Source organism: Talpa europaea (assembly GCF_964194135.1).
Source record: "Talpa europaea genome assembly, chromosome: 16".
NCBI classification, from domain to species: Eukaryota; Metazoa; Chordata; class Mammalia; order Eulipotyphla; family Talpidae; genus Talpa; species Talpa europaea.
This window is the reverse complement of record NC_140084.1, coordinates 27,326,004-27,342,730: the sequence shown is the minus strand read 5'-3', so window position 1 is coordinate 27,342,730 and position 16,727 is coordinate 27,326,004. Positions and strand designations below refer to the sequence as shown.

General features: G+C 37.5%; 1 protein-coding gene across 1 annotated transcript in view; it reads right to left on the bottom strand.

The window, feature by feature from the left end:
- The window catches only part of DPY19L3 (dpy-19 like C-mannosyltransferase 3), a gene marked incomplete at both ends in the record, with an annotated part of 63,173 nt that overhangs the window by 30,757 nt on the left and 15,689 nt on the right, over positions 1-16,727 (bottom strand). Inside the window, 5 exons of the mRNA XM_084257800.1 lie at positions 2,101-2,235; positions 2,782-2,905; positions 5,364-5,509; positions 6,363-6,484; positions 12,754-12,844. Of these exons, the coding sequence (XP_084113926.1) occupies positions 2,101-2,235; positions 2,782-2,905; positions 5,364-5,509; positions 6,363-6,484; positions 12,754-12,844 (618 nt within the window). The remainder of the gene's footprint in view (positions 1-2,100; positions 2,236-2,781; positions 2,906-5,363; positions 5,510-6,362; positions 6,485-12,753; positions 12,845-16,727) is intronic.

The following is a 16,727-nucleotide window of genomic DNA, read 5'->3' as shown; positions in this document are numbered from 1 at the left end:
AAGAAACTAATAGTCGAAAAGATCATCTGCCCAAGTTTAAAAAGCTAGTTATTTTCAGAGCTAACACTAGCAACTTTGTTTCATGACTCAGAATTCTTTCATCTTAGATCTGGTCCTTCTTATATTCTGATACTTATAACTACCTCTGACACCAAGAGAGTTTTAAACATTAAAGTTGAACAAAGCTTAGGATTGATTATAAGATAAATTAACTGTATTATTTAGTTTGTGTGTGTGCCAAAATGGTAATTTTTATTCTGTGTTCTAATTTTACAAGAAATATTTGCTACAGAAAAATTCAAAACATCTAAAAAACAGAAAGAATATACTGAACATCAATCATGTAGAGCAGACTATTAATACTTTAACATACAGCTTTTCAGAACCTTTTCTCAATTTCTTACATGTTTTACTTTTTAGAAAAGGGAGAGGAGAAGATGAGGGTTATGTAATACTCTTTTATGGATAGTCCATGTTTATTTAACAATACCCTAATGCTACTGTCTGAGATTGTTTCCAACTTTTTCTTATTGTACAACTAATATGAACATTTTTGATTATTTCCTTAGGATAAATATACATAAGTTGAAGTACTGGTGAAAGAGCGAACACATTTTTAGGCCTTTGGTACCTACTGTGAAACTATAGTACATGAATCTGATAGCCTACCTGCAGTGTGTGAGTGACCACTTAAATCACACTTGCAGAAACACTAAATACACACACACATACTCACTCTTAATTTTGCCATATCTACCTCTTTTATTTACTGTATTTACCTTCCTACCCTGTTCCATCATATTCCATCCAAATTCTACTTATTTGTGGCCCAAATCTAGATTCCTACTTCTCAGAAATCTTGTCAGACTAAAAAGAACAGTTTTCTTCTAGACTGATAGCACTTACCATTACCACAAACTGACATCATTTCTAGTTATCTACTCAAGTTGTCTGTCTTTACTTCCCAACCTAGATGGTGAACTCCCTGTTGAGGGAACAATGGCTCACACCTGTTGGCATTTTCTACAGTGTTGTTCTACTCTGACTGCCCAGTATAGAGATGGGACCTACTGCCCAGTATGTGTGAGGCATGTATGCGAGTGACTGCAATGTCTCCTGATTCAGATTCAGTCACTTTCCAATATTATTGCATCTCTTTTGACAGGGAACAAATGAGTGCAACTCTTATGTATTAGGCTATATTGCTGCCTTAGATCTGGAGGCAGTATTTTATTATACTTGGAAAACACTTTAAGTTATTGCTAACTAAGGATAGTATCTATGAGCAATTTTTAAAATGTATACAATACATCAAAACATATGGAAAAAAAACAAGCAGTTAAATGATAGCAGCACACTTGGGAGATAACTAAAGGCTTCCTATGACTGACTTATTTCATAGAAGACATTCAGCTATACACTAAGGATTCACATTCCATGTTGTTTAAATGTTTCTATGGAGGGCCTCTCCTGGTGGCGCAGCGGTTGAGCGCTGGGTTGTGAAGCTGCCTGCAGCCTCTGCAGCATCCGTTCAATCCCTGGCCACAGGACGAGGGTCCCACATGGCGCGCAGACCTCTCCTGCCGCTCGCTGCTCCCCTCAGCAGTGTATTTTGTCAGTCTTCCTGTTCTGCTCCCCGCTCTGACTCTGGTGAATTCTCTCACCCTCCTGCGCTTCTGACTGTACCCAGTGCTTATATAAATAAATAAATAAATCTTTAAAAAAAATGTTACTATGGAAATTTTATAAATTACACAGAAAAAGTGTTGTGTATCTGTTGAGTTGCTGGGGAGGGAAGGCAGTACATAGTTTAACACATTTTAAAAGAACTATGTTTTAAAATTTAAGTAAACCTTATAAAGGACAATTGCTCTAAATATCTATTCTCCAAATAAACCCATCTTTTAATGAAAAATAGGCAGAATCAAAGTTAAGATGGTCAAATGAGGTGCAGAAGTTACTCGGTTTCAACTGACCACAGCATAAAGCCAAGTAGAAGCCTCAACTTTATCATTAAGCAGGTGCAGATTTTGAGCAAATCCTATGATATAAAACACTACACAATGACCATCTCAAATGAGAAAAGAGAGCCAAGCTTGCCTTTACTGCCGGCAGCATGTCCAAGGAGTCCAGAGTGAACAGCACTAATGCTTGCATCAGCATCATAAATTGATTAAATTGCCATGTCAGGCTAAAGAGAAAAGTTGATATGAAAATGGCAAGAAGTGTCAGCCTCTGTGAAAAGAAAACCTTTGTATAATTTACATGTCTCTAGTAATAAAAAGCCTTGCAGACAAGTTTTCTCAAGAGCATCCAATATCTCTATAAAGCAAATAGGAAAACCATAAACTGTTGCTCTGAAAACCCTTGCATTTGTTATTTAAGCTCTAAATGTACTAAAGTGACACTTTGCATATAAATATTCACATACGGTATGTGTATTCTACACTATCACGGGGGCGATAATGCACCAAATCGCATCTCAAGAGCAATGGCTTAAAAATTCTGACAGTTTTGCAGAAATTGTGTGTGGGTTTGCTGCAACTATTTAAGGGCACATTATGTAGAGTACATTTTTAACATCAAATATGAAAACATTTTCTTCACAAAGTAGAAGAAAGCTCAGAAAGAGAAAACTTAATTTAACTCAAGTTAAAAAAAAAAAAATTGGTCAGGGAATAAGAACTACCCCCATGTATTGGGACAGTATATACATCACATTTTCTGAAGCTTCTTAGATAAAATTGGAGAATTGAAAAATAAGGTATAATGAAAACTTACCTCAGAAAGAGGCTGCAATTTTGGTCTCAGAAAATATGTAATTGCTGCTATCTGAATGGCAAAGAACGGCAGCGCCCAATTCTCCCTCAGTGGGATGGTAAACTCCACTCTTGTAGTATCTATTCTGCACAGAGGAAAACACAAATGGCCCAAGTGACAACTTTTACTACATTTCTGCAAAGATTTCCTAAATATGAAAGATATATTACATGAAGTGTATTTAGATTCTAGTAACAACTTGTCCTTAATCATTGTCACCCCTGTAACATAAAATTGTCACTGAGAAAACGTCAGCCAGCTGTGCTGGGGCATTCCGTCTGCTAAGTGGTAGAAGGGGAGTTCAAGCCCATGCTCTGCTATTCCCAGACCCATGCTTGTTCATGCTTTTATGTCTGTTTTGTACTTTTATGTCTCTCTAACTTCAGTAATGCCAACTGTCTAGCCTCTGCATTCTCTCTCAGTTTATATCTTTAGTGACTTATGCTTGAGTTTTAAGCCTGTCATTGGCCATAATATTTAAAGGCTTCTTCCCCTAGAATGTAAACCCCAGGGGACAAGTATCCTTACATTCTCACCTTTCTACAGCCAGCAGCAAAAACCATCGAGGCACATAGTAGGTATTCAATAGATGTTTTCTTAATTTATCTTTAATAGGAACAATATAAATTTGACTTTCATTTACTCTTAGCAAAAATATCAGATTAAAATGTTAAAAGGCAGCATAACATAGTGATCTCACATCCTCTATTTGAATTCTTTTTTTTTTTTTTTAAGATTTATTTATTTATTTACACAAGCACTGGGTACAGTAGTCAGAAGCGCGGGAGGGTGAGAGACTTCACCAGAGTCAGAGCGGGGAGCAGAGCAGGAAGAAGGACCGAAGTACACTACTGAGGGGAGCAGTGGGCGGCAGGAGAGGTCTGCGCACCATGTGGGACCCTCCTCTGGTGGCCGGGGGGCAGCCGGGAATGAACCAGCGCTGCAGAGGCTGCTGGCAGCTTCGCAACCCAGCCCTCTCTATTTGAATTCTGACTAAGACTTAGCTCTGTGTGTGTGTGTGTGGGGGGGGGGGGGATATGGACATATATATTAACTTAAGCTTTTAAGTAATGTGCATGTTACTAACCTTTTAAACCTCAATTTCCTTAGTTCTAAGATAATATTAATAGTATCTATATTATAGGGTTGTTATAAGAATATATATAAAGTGTTTTTTAAAGTGCTGGACACATTGTAAGCATCAATAGGGTTATAACAAAAATTCTCTTAAGATTACAAAATGAAATCATTACTATAACTTGTGCTCAAGTTTTAAGACACTTATTGAATAATGGTATTGCTGCTATAGGTCAGACAACAATTCAATATATATCTTGAATATATATATATTTTTAAAGATTTATTTATTTATGTATACAAGAACTGGGGTATAGGCCAGAGGTGCAGGGGGTGAGAGGATTCACCAGAGACAGAATGGGGAGCAGAACAGGCAGATCTACTGAAATACACTGCTGTGGGGAGCAGTGGACGAGACAGGAGAGGTCTGCTGTGCCATGTGGGTAGCTCCCTGGCTGGCCAGGGATTGAACTCATACTGCAGAGGCTGCAGATAGCTTCATAGTGCTGTGTTTAACCCCTTGCGCCACCAGGAAGGCCCTCTTGAATACATTTTTTAAAAATGTCATTTCAGGAGCCTCCCAGGTGGCACAGGGGTTAAAGACAGTACTATCAAGCTATTGCCAGCCATTGCAGCACAAGTTTGATTCCCCAGCCAACCAGGGAGCTAACCCACATGGCACAGCAGACCTCTCCTGTCTTGCCCGCTGCTCCCTCTTAGCAGTGTATTTCAGTCAGTCTGCCTATTCTGTGTCCAACCCTGTCTCTGGTGAATTCTCTCACTCCCTGCACCTCTGGCCTACATCTCAGTTCTTGTGTGCATAAATAAATAAATCTTTTTTTTAAAAAAAGTTATTTCACCAAAAAAACCCAAAACACCTCAATAATAATGGTGGCGGGTATGGTGGCCTGGACCTGAAGGGCATGATCCTACACTTCTGAATCAAATCACAGATAGCATTGTAAACCAATGCCGCTGCAATTAAAAAACAAAGTTATTTCACAAGTCTCCAGTATTTAGAAATTAATAACATGTATTGAACAGTGTGAGAACTTGCTTGCATTTGCACAGTACTCTATGCTTTGCTGATTATGAGCTGCACACAACCCTATTAATGTTGATAGTAAAGGTATTATTAAATCATCTTTAAGAGATGAGATATGTGGTTGGAGAAATATTGATTACCCAGAAACTGGCTATGGAACTGGGATTATTATGGATGATTCTCTTGATTTGTGATTCAGTGTTCTGTTTCTCAGCTAGAAATATACAGAATTAAGACTTTCTACCTTACTAAGACAAACACCACCAGGTGAACCAAGAGAAAATGACTGAGAAAATGAATAAGAGAAAATGACTCCCATACAAACAAATGTGGCAAAACAACTTTCTTTTAACTGCAAATGAAGCAACATCATTTTACTTATATTTTACAAATGGAAACAAGCACACTGATTGCAACTTACCTATTTGTGACATACCAGAAAGCTGCCAACAGTCCTGACAGCCACGTGCCACTGAGGAGCCAGCTGGTTATGTACAGAGCTGTGACATAGATCGCTTGGAGACCAAACAAAGTGTAAATATAAAAATAAACTGGCTCTAAGTATTTCTGTAAAAAGGAACCATAAAAAAGATGTGTTAGCAAAGCCCTAATCCTTCTGACTGCCATTTAAAAAATATGACTGGAAATTTAATATTCATTCCTTTCCATTTAAAAGCAAGCTGGCAGCCTTCTTCTCATGGCCTAGAGCAGAAGAGGAAGGGAAGTCCTTGAGGACTCTGGGTTCATTCTTACTCTAGACAAATCTAACTCCTCACTGCCCAGTTTTCCTTATTCACATGAGAAGTGGTCACTGTGATTTGCTAATTTTCCAATTTTTTAAAGAATTTCAATGATAAAGAAAATTGTTAGCATGTTTTCAAATGAAATTATTTTTCACCTTTTAGGATTCTGCTAGCCAAAAGAAGTCAGAACGGAAAAGATAGCTATTGCATGGTCTCACTTTTATGTGGAATATAGAGAATCCAAACAAAAGGGCAGGAAAAATCAAAACTAGCAAGCTGACCATAGAGCTGAGGCATACAGCAATGGAGGGGCGGGGAAGGGGGGCAAAACAGGGGAGGGAGGAACACAAGGGAATACGGTGATGGTTCACATGTGATACAGTGGTGGGAGAACTGTGGGGACTACAAAGATGTAAGAAAAAATTTAATTAAAAAAGAAATAATTATCACCTTCTAGACTGCACATATATGCACGCCAGGAAGCATTTATATATTTAAAATAGCTTACAAAAGATAAATTTTAAAAAGTTCGCTATATATGGAGATTTTTAGACTATTACTGTTTTAATACCAAGTCAGCTGAAGATCAGACTAATATATGTGAAACTTACAACTTAAAATGGCAGAATTTTGACTTTGATCTGATAGTAACAATTCAATGTCAGAATACAACATACCTGTATGGGTAGAATTCTATATAAAATACTGAGAAAAACCTCTTGGTAAATATTCATTCGTTGCAGGAGGTTAATTGTCTTCATAGATTCAGTTTTGTTATCATATATTAAGCCATGAAAACCTAAGGTTGATATTTGAAAAGTCAGGAAAAATTACAATCACTCATTCATTCAAGACTATGCCTAGATTTGTTTAGCATGTGCCAAAGACTGTGCTAAGCAATGGCGATAGAAGAGTAAGCAAAAAATATAGTCCTATCTTCAAAGAGCTTACCATGTATTAGATGAGCATTATTTAAATGTTTACACAAATATAGGTAAATTGTTACTGGTAAATGCAATGACAACACAGACAGTTCTTCTCTAGAAAACTGGCCCAGATTTTAACATCACCCTGCCCGCCCTCCTGCATGAGACCTAAGTACGTTCAAGGAGAGTAAACTTAGCCTTAGCCTCCTCACCCGCCCCTGCCCCCATGCATTTGGCTATTTGACTTGCTCTGACCAATGGCAGCTGATTGGATATGCCACATGGCACATCTGAACAGAGGCTTTGAGACAATGCATGTTTCCACAGCAATTTTGCTCATAACATCTATGTTCCAAATAGGGGCTGGATAATGAGTCAAAGAAGAAACCTGTTGCTACAGAATTACAGTGCTAGTGAAGTCATTTGTGACTGTAACCAAGCTAACTAAAAGAAGAAAGGAATAGACTGTGCACAGAAGACAACCTGCACATAGTCCTAACACATAAGATGCTCAGCCTTGTTTCCACTAGAAGCACAAATTATGACTGTGCTGAGATACAATTCCCCATGTATCAGCTTGGAAAAAAATCACTAAGTCTGACCATGTACTCTGTGAGTAAGGCTGGAAGAGGTGGGGTCTCTCATAGAATGCAGTTGGGAATGCAAGATGGTATAAACCCTATGGAGAAAATTTGGTAGTACCCCTAACAAAGTTATAAGTGCATTTACCCTTTGATCTTGGACTTAACCTAGGAATAGATTCCAAAGACAGACTGATAAAAAGACAAGACGATGGGCATGAGGTTATTCACGCAATGCCATCTGTAACAGTAAAAGATGAGAAACAACCCAAATGCCCATCAAGAAAAGAGATTTTGGACTGAACTGTATAACCCCACTGTGTCTGTATTTGGACAGGGTTTACAAGAAAGTAATAAGATTAAGTGAGGTAGGGGTAGGGGTCTAACCTGATAGGACTGGTGTCCATATCAGAAGTGGGGCAAGACAGAGCTCTCTAGGCACACACGCATAAAGGAAAGGTCATGTGTGCAGACACAGCTGCACAAGAAGATGGACAGCTATAAGCTGGGAAGAGAGGCTTCACCAGAAGCCAAGACTGATCTTGGACTTCTGTCTTTGGAATTGAGAGAAAATATATGTGTTGTGTAAGTCCCCCAGTCTGTGGTAATTTGTTATGGCAGTGCTACTAGATGAATACAGGAGTATTAAGGGTTGAAAGTCTGTGTTTCTCTGCTCCCCAAATTCATGTTGAAGCCCCAACCCTGCCATATGAAGATGAAATGGGCGTTTGGGAAATGATTAGGGGTTAAATGACATCACAACAGTGATGGTGGGGTTAGTGCTCTTATTGAGAGAGATACCAGAGACCTTGCTTTTTGTCTGTCTTCATGTGAGGAGAATACAAAGAGAAGGTGGCTATCTGCAAGTCAAGAGGGAGTCCTCACCAGAACCCAACCTGCATTCTGATCCCAGACTTCCTACCAATAAAACTGAAGGAGAATTTGTTTTTCAAGTTACCCAGTCCACAGTATTCTGTTATGGTAGCCCAAGCAGACTGAGACAAGAAGGTTATGTGAATAAACTAAGCTTATCCATATAAAAAAATACAGTTGCAAAAAGTAATAAAGAATGCCTTTATATCCTACTAAAGTGATTTCAGATGTTAAGTGAAAAGCAAAACAGATAACAGTATATACCGAAGTTTTGTGATAAAGGGTGATATATGAGCATATAAAGTACTTATATTAAAAATGTTAACAATAAAGGAATAAACCAAAAATTAGTAAAAATGGTTCCCTAAAGAAGGAAACTAATACTTTGAAAATATTCTACATAGTAAAACAAAACAAGTTAGCAATACCATCAATGACACAAGACACCAAATTTTTCAACTTAAGAAAGAAGAGCTACATATATGAAATAAAAAAGTAAGAACTCCGGGGCCTCCCTGGTGGCCTAGGGTTAAGTCTCAATGCTGTCACCACTACCGTCTGAGTTTGAACCCTGGCCAGAGAGCTGACTCCCACATGGCGCAGCAGACCTCTCCTGTCTTGCCCACTGCTCCCCTCAGCAGTGTATTTCAGTAGATCTGCCTGTTCTGCTCCCCCCTCTGTCTCTGGTGAATCCTCTCCCTTCCCCGCACCTCTGGCCTACGTCCTAGTTCTTCTATGCAAAATAAATAAATAAAATATTTTTTGAAAAGGTAAAAGTCCTGGCCTCCCCGGTGGCGCAGCGGGTTGAGCACAGCACTGTGAAGCTGTAAAGCCAACCGGAGCCTCTGCAGCACAGGTTTGATTCCCAGCCAGCCAGGGAGATTCCTACATGTCCTGGCAGACCTCTCCTGTCACGCCTGCTGCTCCCCTCAGCAGTATGTTTTGGTCATCTGCCTGTTCTGCTCCCCACTCTGTCTCTGGTGAATCCTCTCACCCTCCTGTGCCTCTGGCCTGTACCCCAACTATTGTATAATTAAAAAATAAATCTTTAAAATAAAAAAAAAAAAGGTAAAAGCCCTGGTACCCTACTTTTGAGTTGAAAAATAGCTATATTCATATTTTCTCTTAGGGAAAAAAAATTCACATCTCCTAGCTCTGTTCACTAAGAAGGCTTGGAAACCAGCATCCCTAGTACCCAGATTGTGGTCTCTAAATAGCCACTAAAAAAAGAATGCGATTCCTCAGAGAAATGGTTGATTCTAGGTCAGGGGTAAGAAATACACTGAATGATCTTGAAACATTTTGATATGCCAAAAAGCAGGGGAGTTTCAAAGACCACTGGAGTCAGGTCAAAAAAGACAGCAACCTACCTAAAGGGCATCCTATTATCTAAAGATTGCACAATTTGAAAGTAGGGGGAAAAAGCAAGAGTGAAAGACATCAAACTTATTCGAAAAACAATAAAGGGAAAGGAGCATTATTTATCCTGCCTCTCCTTTAGGAACTGAAGATTTATATTATGAAACATCTAGTGAGAAGATTTTCTTTAGAGATGAGTCCTGTCTAATAATGATGGAAGGAATGACAGCATTAGAAACTCATCACTTTATAGACCTTATGCAATCAGCCAATTTAGGGAATGATCACTGAGGTGCTAAACCGTTAGGTGAAATACAAATTAATTGAGAACGTAATATTGGAAGTCAGTCTCATCCCCCAAAGAAGGACAGCCACACACTTTATGTCCTTGAATGTGAAAGTGTACACTGCCAGTTAGGAAGTATCTGTGCCAGAAAACAGAACCTAATCTGAGCAAGCCTCTAGATCTAGCCACCAATTAACAGGGAATTTAGGCAACAAACATTAAATAATACTATGGGGCTCCAGCAAAATCCATGAAGTGGAAACTCTATTTGACAAATGAATCTGTGTTTTCAACAAAAATTACTAGAAAAAAAAGATGGAAACAATAGATTAAAAGAAACACTTATAGACAGACATAGTAAATGACTGCAATGTATAGACTTCATTTGCATCTCAAACACTACATTAACAAACTGTAAGGCAATCAGAAAGATGAGAATGCTTTGAATATTAAGTAATTTCTTAACTGTGTTTAAGATACAATGATAATGAGAGATATTCCTATCTTTTAGAGAAATGTACTTATGTATTTACAGACTGAGCAATATGACTTGGAGTTATTCCAAAACAGGCCAGGTTGAGGAAGGGTGTATAGAGAAAACAAGGTTGGTTGTGAATTGATAACTGTTTTGGCTGGACAACAGGTACAGCCATTAGATGTATCCATATAAATCCATGAGAGGATACTCTCTACCTTTTCATATGCTTGGAATTTTCTAAGAAAATAATCTTAACAGATGACTTAAATGAATTGAAACAGATCATACTTGAATTCATAGCCACACTTAAAAAGAAAATACCGGGCATCCCTGGTGGTGCAAGGGGTTAAGACGCAAACTATGAAGCTATTTGCAGTCACTGCAGCACAAGTTCGATCCCCGGCCAGGGAGATCCCCACATGGCGCAGCAGACCTCTCCTGACTCGACCGCTGCTCCCCTCAGCAGTATATTTCAGTCAATCTGCCTGTTCTGTTTCCCACTCTGTCTCTGGTGAATCCTCTCCCCGACCCTTACACCTTTGGCCTGTACCCCAGGTTCTTGTATGCACAAATAAATCTTAAAAAAAAAAAAAAAACATTATTCACCTTTAGAGCAGAGTTTCTGAACTTTAACACTATATATATATATATATTTGGTATTTTGACTTTTCGGGCCTGATAATTTTTTATTGTGGAGAATGTCCTGTGCATTGTGGATGTTTAGAAGCATCCCTACCCTCTACCCACTAAATTCCAGCAGCTCCCACTCCAACTACCACTGGTAACCATCAAAAAATGTTTCCAGACATTTCAAATGTCCGCTAGGGCACAACTGCACCTCAATTAAGAACCACTACTCCAGAGGACACTAGAGAAGCAATTTACAAATTTGAGAACTGGTAAGTACAGCTGACTGTCACTATTCACATTAGTTATGTTCTATAAGTATTATAACTGTATGTTCTTGACATGAAAACTGAATTATTAATACTTAACAAGTAGAACTACACAGGATATTTTATAGACTTAAAATAGACAGTCCTCTGTCTATTAGTGTCCTCTGGTCATGCATTTTCATCAACCAATTGACATATAACATTGATTTATGTGTGTTTCTGTTTCAAGATACCTAAAATATATATGTGTGTGTGTGTGTATACACACACACACACACACTTTTGATTCATTAACATTTTACTCACGAGCAACAGCACTATCATTCATACTTGAACAAATTATCTAATTTGTTTTAGATCATTTATCTGATGAACATATTTTCTCTGTAATGCCAACATCACCCCCTTTTTGCACTTAGGAACACCCAATACTCTAATACTAAACAGCATTCTAATACTAAGCTTGAGGGTTGTTCTAAGGAGCAAAATCACCAACAAAAAGCACAAAAGTTGGAACAACATGGCACAAAATAGACCATGAAAGGCACTTATTATGAAAGCTGCAATAAGAAGGCAGCGAGACACTGCCCTGTTTGACCTCAGCTAGGAATGCACTTGCTGGGCAACAATTTTTTTTGCCACTCTGCACATGTCCATGATCAACCATGAAAGTACCCTAAATGTTGGTTCTGGGGTTACAAGTTATTGAGGAGATAAATTTGCAAGAATAACAAGTCTGACTGACTTGAATAGGAGGAAAAAAATCAACAGTTAATCTGTCCTCCTTATGTAATTTGTACCTCAAGGGTCATCACATAATTGATTAAAAAGAAGGTTTTCTATAAAATGGAGTTCCAGTAAACATAGGAGGAATGATAGAATGTCACTTTTATAACTCAATTAAAACAATAGAAATAAGCAATCATCATCAGTGGTTGTTAAAAATCACTGAACAAAAGGTTGAGGTAGTTAACATTAAGGGTGAATCTGACTATTTACACAGGAACCAAATGATTTTTTTATGACACAAAAAGAAAGGATATCACAATTTCATGTATTCTATTGTGATAAAATTAGAAGTGCAAAACATCACCTATGAAGAATTTTTGCCCAAAATACATCTGAATCCAAACAAAATCTCGAAAAGGGTAATTGTCTGCTGTATGTACCCATTTAAGTACATCAAGCATATAAATAGAAGAGATCCTTTTGGGGGCTTCCATTAGAAGGAGTAATGTAAAGAGAAAATGTGGGGAAATGGCAATTGCAAAATAAAGGATTGAGTGGGATACTATGGGGACAAGGGAACCAACTGTCATTTTTATTTATATTACCAGTCTCCAGAAATAATCCTTTCACCTGCAAAGTCCACTTCCAAAATGATCATGAGAAAATGAGAGCAAAAATCAAGAAATTGCAAACAGATTTACTTTGGGATAGAGTAGAGCTGAGAGGAGAGAGAAGAGTTACATAAAGTTTTATATAATATCTTCCAAAGAAAAACATTTTCGTGGATTGATTAGATGTTAACAAGGAAAAATTACAGGAGTTCAAAGAAAAACTACACACGTACTATAAAGCATTCAAAACGCTTTTAGTGCAAAAGTATGTTCTGGCTGAAAACTGAAAAGAATAAAATAGACCCCCCAAAACTATTAATTGCAATTACCTTGTGTGAGAGTTGGAGCCTGCAGCATTTGCTTGTAGTACGAGTAATATAATCCACATTCTGTTCTGAATGAGATTTCTCGCTCCACTTCCTGAAATGAAGTTAGGTCTACTGGGTTTATATGACCTAGTTTGGTTTAAATATCTACTGTAGAAACAGGGTAAGAACTCAGTTTGATAGAACCCTGAAATAAGAAATCTCAGCAAATAAGAACAACAGAAGGTAGATAGCTATTGATTGGTAAATAGAGAGGTTTATTATACTAGTTTCTACTTTTGTAGATGTTAAAAATTTTCCATTACAAACCATTTCTAATAATGGAGATGACTAGTTCATTTATGTTGATGTTAGAGAGTTTAATTTCACACAAATTAAAACTAATCTATGTTCACGAAGGAAATGGATACAAGAAATATTAAACTGCTTTTACATATATATTCAATCTTAGAAGAACTGAAATTTTAAGGTAATAGCTATTAGTCAATTTAGTTGTAAGAAGATTTTATGAAATTCAAACGTTAAATCATTAACATAAAATATAGAGGCAACTGGTAATGAGGATGGGGAAGGTTTTCTGGAACAATTCTATTAATACTCTTAAATCTTTATGTATATATAACATTATTAATGAACAAAAAAAATTTATGTCACTAAATTCTTTTACACAAGTGGTCGAAACAAGTCCTAGAATCTACTTCAACAGATTGTCTAAATCTTTAATTTATGTTTTTTTTCCATTAAAACATCTGTATTCCACAAATCCAACTTTATTGGGGGAAATATGATAAACACTGAACATCTTTCTAGTAGATAAATTTTTTTAGCACATCTTTGTCTTTTCCTACTTGCAACCATTTTTCAAACAGCAATAAACATTTCATTGAAAGAGCCATTCATGATATTTATCTTCAGCCCTGGAAATTATTTAATGTACTTATTCAACCTTTTAAAAATTTCTTTAAATATTTTTCCTATCCTTTAAAAAAAGTGTTAAAAATCAATTCATTAATAAATAAAGCATTGAAGAAAGACTCAATTACCTAAGAATATAAATATCTAAGAAGTGACCTTGAAAAATGATGGTTTTATTGTTGTTAGCTCTTTTTTTAAAAAGGAGAGGTGGGCTAAGGTTGCAATCTGTCTTATAAAATGAACTTCCTTCCACAGAAGACAAATTGGCAAAATCAGATATGAGAAAAAAGCCCAGTCTGTTTCTAAAGCACACTTGCTTTATTAAAAAGACAATATAAAATGAGTAGGGCTTTTAGCTCTTACGTTCACTACTTAGTGTTGTAGCGTTCACAGCAGTAAAGACAACACAGCAGTCATGTTAATTCATTCATTTTTAATCTTTGAGGAAAAAAATGGTTTCTTGCTTTTGGTAAAATAAAACTAAATGGTAGCATTTTTTTCTAGAATGTTCAAACTTGTACTTGGTCAATGAAACTGTAAAAGCTATGAATAGATGCTAAGTGAGCAAATATTAGCTTTTGTCATACAATTAAAATAAAAGCATTAATTTTGATTATATTCCCTTCTCTCCCACTGCCTTAAGTGTTCAAAGTTTGGCTGCCTTCAACAGAGTTTTCTAATGTCAAGCCTGCACCCCAAAAGAAAATGGAGAACTAAGTCAGTCTTTCACATATAGGAGCTTCATATATGACAAAGAAGAAAAGATAGACTTCATCAAGATGGGGGGAAAGGAAAAAAAAAAACATTGCTCTAAGTACTAAAAATAGAAAATTTTTGTGCCCCGCCCCTCTATTTAATATCCCCAGAATGTGTAAAGAACAGAGGGGGACCTAATTAGTAAAAATGCATTCAAACATGATTAATTGGTAATCTTGGCACCAGCTGTATAGAACCAAATGCTATACTTTATTAGACAGATACTTGCAAGTTTTACATCTGCTTCATGCTAAGAGAACAGCTGCTTTCCTCATTCAAACACTTTTCCAGTTTTACAGCAATTTATACTTTGCCTGGCGGATCATGCCAATGTACATCAATAGAAGTTACCCTCTAAAGAATGCAAAACGAATGTATATTTCATATTTTAATTTACAAAAGTTCCACAGGGAAAGCAATGCTGAGAGACTGAAAGCATCTCTGCTGCTAATGACGAAAGAAGTGGAAAGACAAAAGAAATGGATTTTTAAGGAACAGTACAGCTAAAACTGTTCACATAGTTTAGCAGAACTAGTAAAAGGAAAAAGCATGAGGAAAAAAATAACCACTCACAATTAATGATTTGTATCCCATGGCAACACACAAAATACAGCAAACCCTTTTAGACAAAATGACACCAAATTTGCAAAGGAAACCTATTGTTTGTTGCAAAAAATCTAATGTAAATAACTTTTGTTTATACAAATTGTCCCCCAAAATAACTAGGTTTCTGATAGTGGGGGAGTCAACAAAAAATCAACTTTATAATCTGTTTCAGAATTAGGTTAACAAATCATCTCACCAAGAAACAGCTCATGATAAGACAGCTGTTCTTAAAGTTCTGTATTGGGAATCATGCCCTCAGCAAGCATATTTATGGCATATACATGGTTTATTGTCTGGTTAAATTCATGTCCATCTGTTAGAATGTAATGATTCTTGCCCCAGAGTTGATTAAAGCCGTGACACGTGACAGTTGCCAAGCAGTGGCTGTGAGCAGCTCCGGCTGTTGTTGCCTGACAGTACTTCCACTGGGCCATGCTGAAGCAACCATTACCTTGGTACTACTGTTGTAACTACTTTGTAGATTAACCCTATTTATTCGAAAGACTCTTGCTTTGCAAGAGTATTCAAATAAGACAATATGCAAATTTTGCCATACCAAAAAAAAAGGAACTGGAAAATGCTAGCACAAGGAAAAAAGACTTAAAAAAAACAAAGGTGACTTGAGTGGTTTTAGCCAAATGAAAATTACCTTTTATCATTGAACATCTATTTGCTGGGGAAACAAAAAAGTATAAGAATTTAGTCCTTGATTTCAATGGGTTTTAAGTCTCACTGCGAAAGAGACATAAAGGAAAATGAATATTCAAGGAAAGTATCAATTAAAAGAATGACTAGCGGGCCTCCCCGGTGGCGCAGCAGTTGAGCGCTGGGTTGCAAAGCTGCCCGCAGCCTCTGCAGCACCGGTTCGATCCCCGGCTGCTCCCCAGCCACCGGAGGAGGGTCCCACATGGCGCGCAGACCTCTCCTGCCGCCTGCTGCTCTCCTCAGCAGTGTCCTTCGGTCCTTCTGCCTGCTCTGCTCCCCGCTCTGGCTCTGGCGAATTATCTCACCCTCCCGCGCTTCTGACTGTACCCAGTGCTTGTATAAAAAAATAAATAAATAAATAAAAATTTAAAAAATAAAAAAAATAAAAAATAAAAGAATGACTAGCCTCTTGCCTGATCTATTAAACTAAGCTCCCCAGTGGACTTCAGGCTTCTAATTGGTCTCTTCTTCCTCCAATCTATCTTTCTTGTTCATTCATTCATTCATTCATTTATTCATTCATTCGTTTAATACATATTGGCCAGCAACAAGTGACAAGCATCCTGCTGGGAGATTCAGCATGAAACAAAGGAGACAAAAATCTGTTTTCAAAGAAATTGTAATCTAGAGCAGATGAAAAAGAGAACAAATAAGTAAAATATAAGGCGTGAAACAGACAAGGGGGATAGGGAGAGAAAGAGAGGTGATGTAATCTTGAAAGTAGGCATGGACAGTCTCAGCAATGTGACAACTGACAGAAACCGGAGGAGGGGGCCCTTGTAGACATCTGAGGGAAAATCTGTGGGTCAGAAAGAACAACTCCCACACACCCTGAAGAACAGTGAGGAAGACAGAATGGCCTGGGTGGCTGGAACAGGAAAGACAGCTTATTAGGGCTAGGGAGGTAGCGGGGGCAGAAGTGGTCAGAGAGGTAACGTGGTCCTGGTTTGTAGTTGGAATCAGGGATGCAGGGGAGGCCAGGGTTTGTTTTCAGG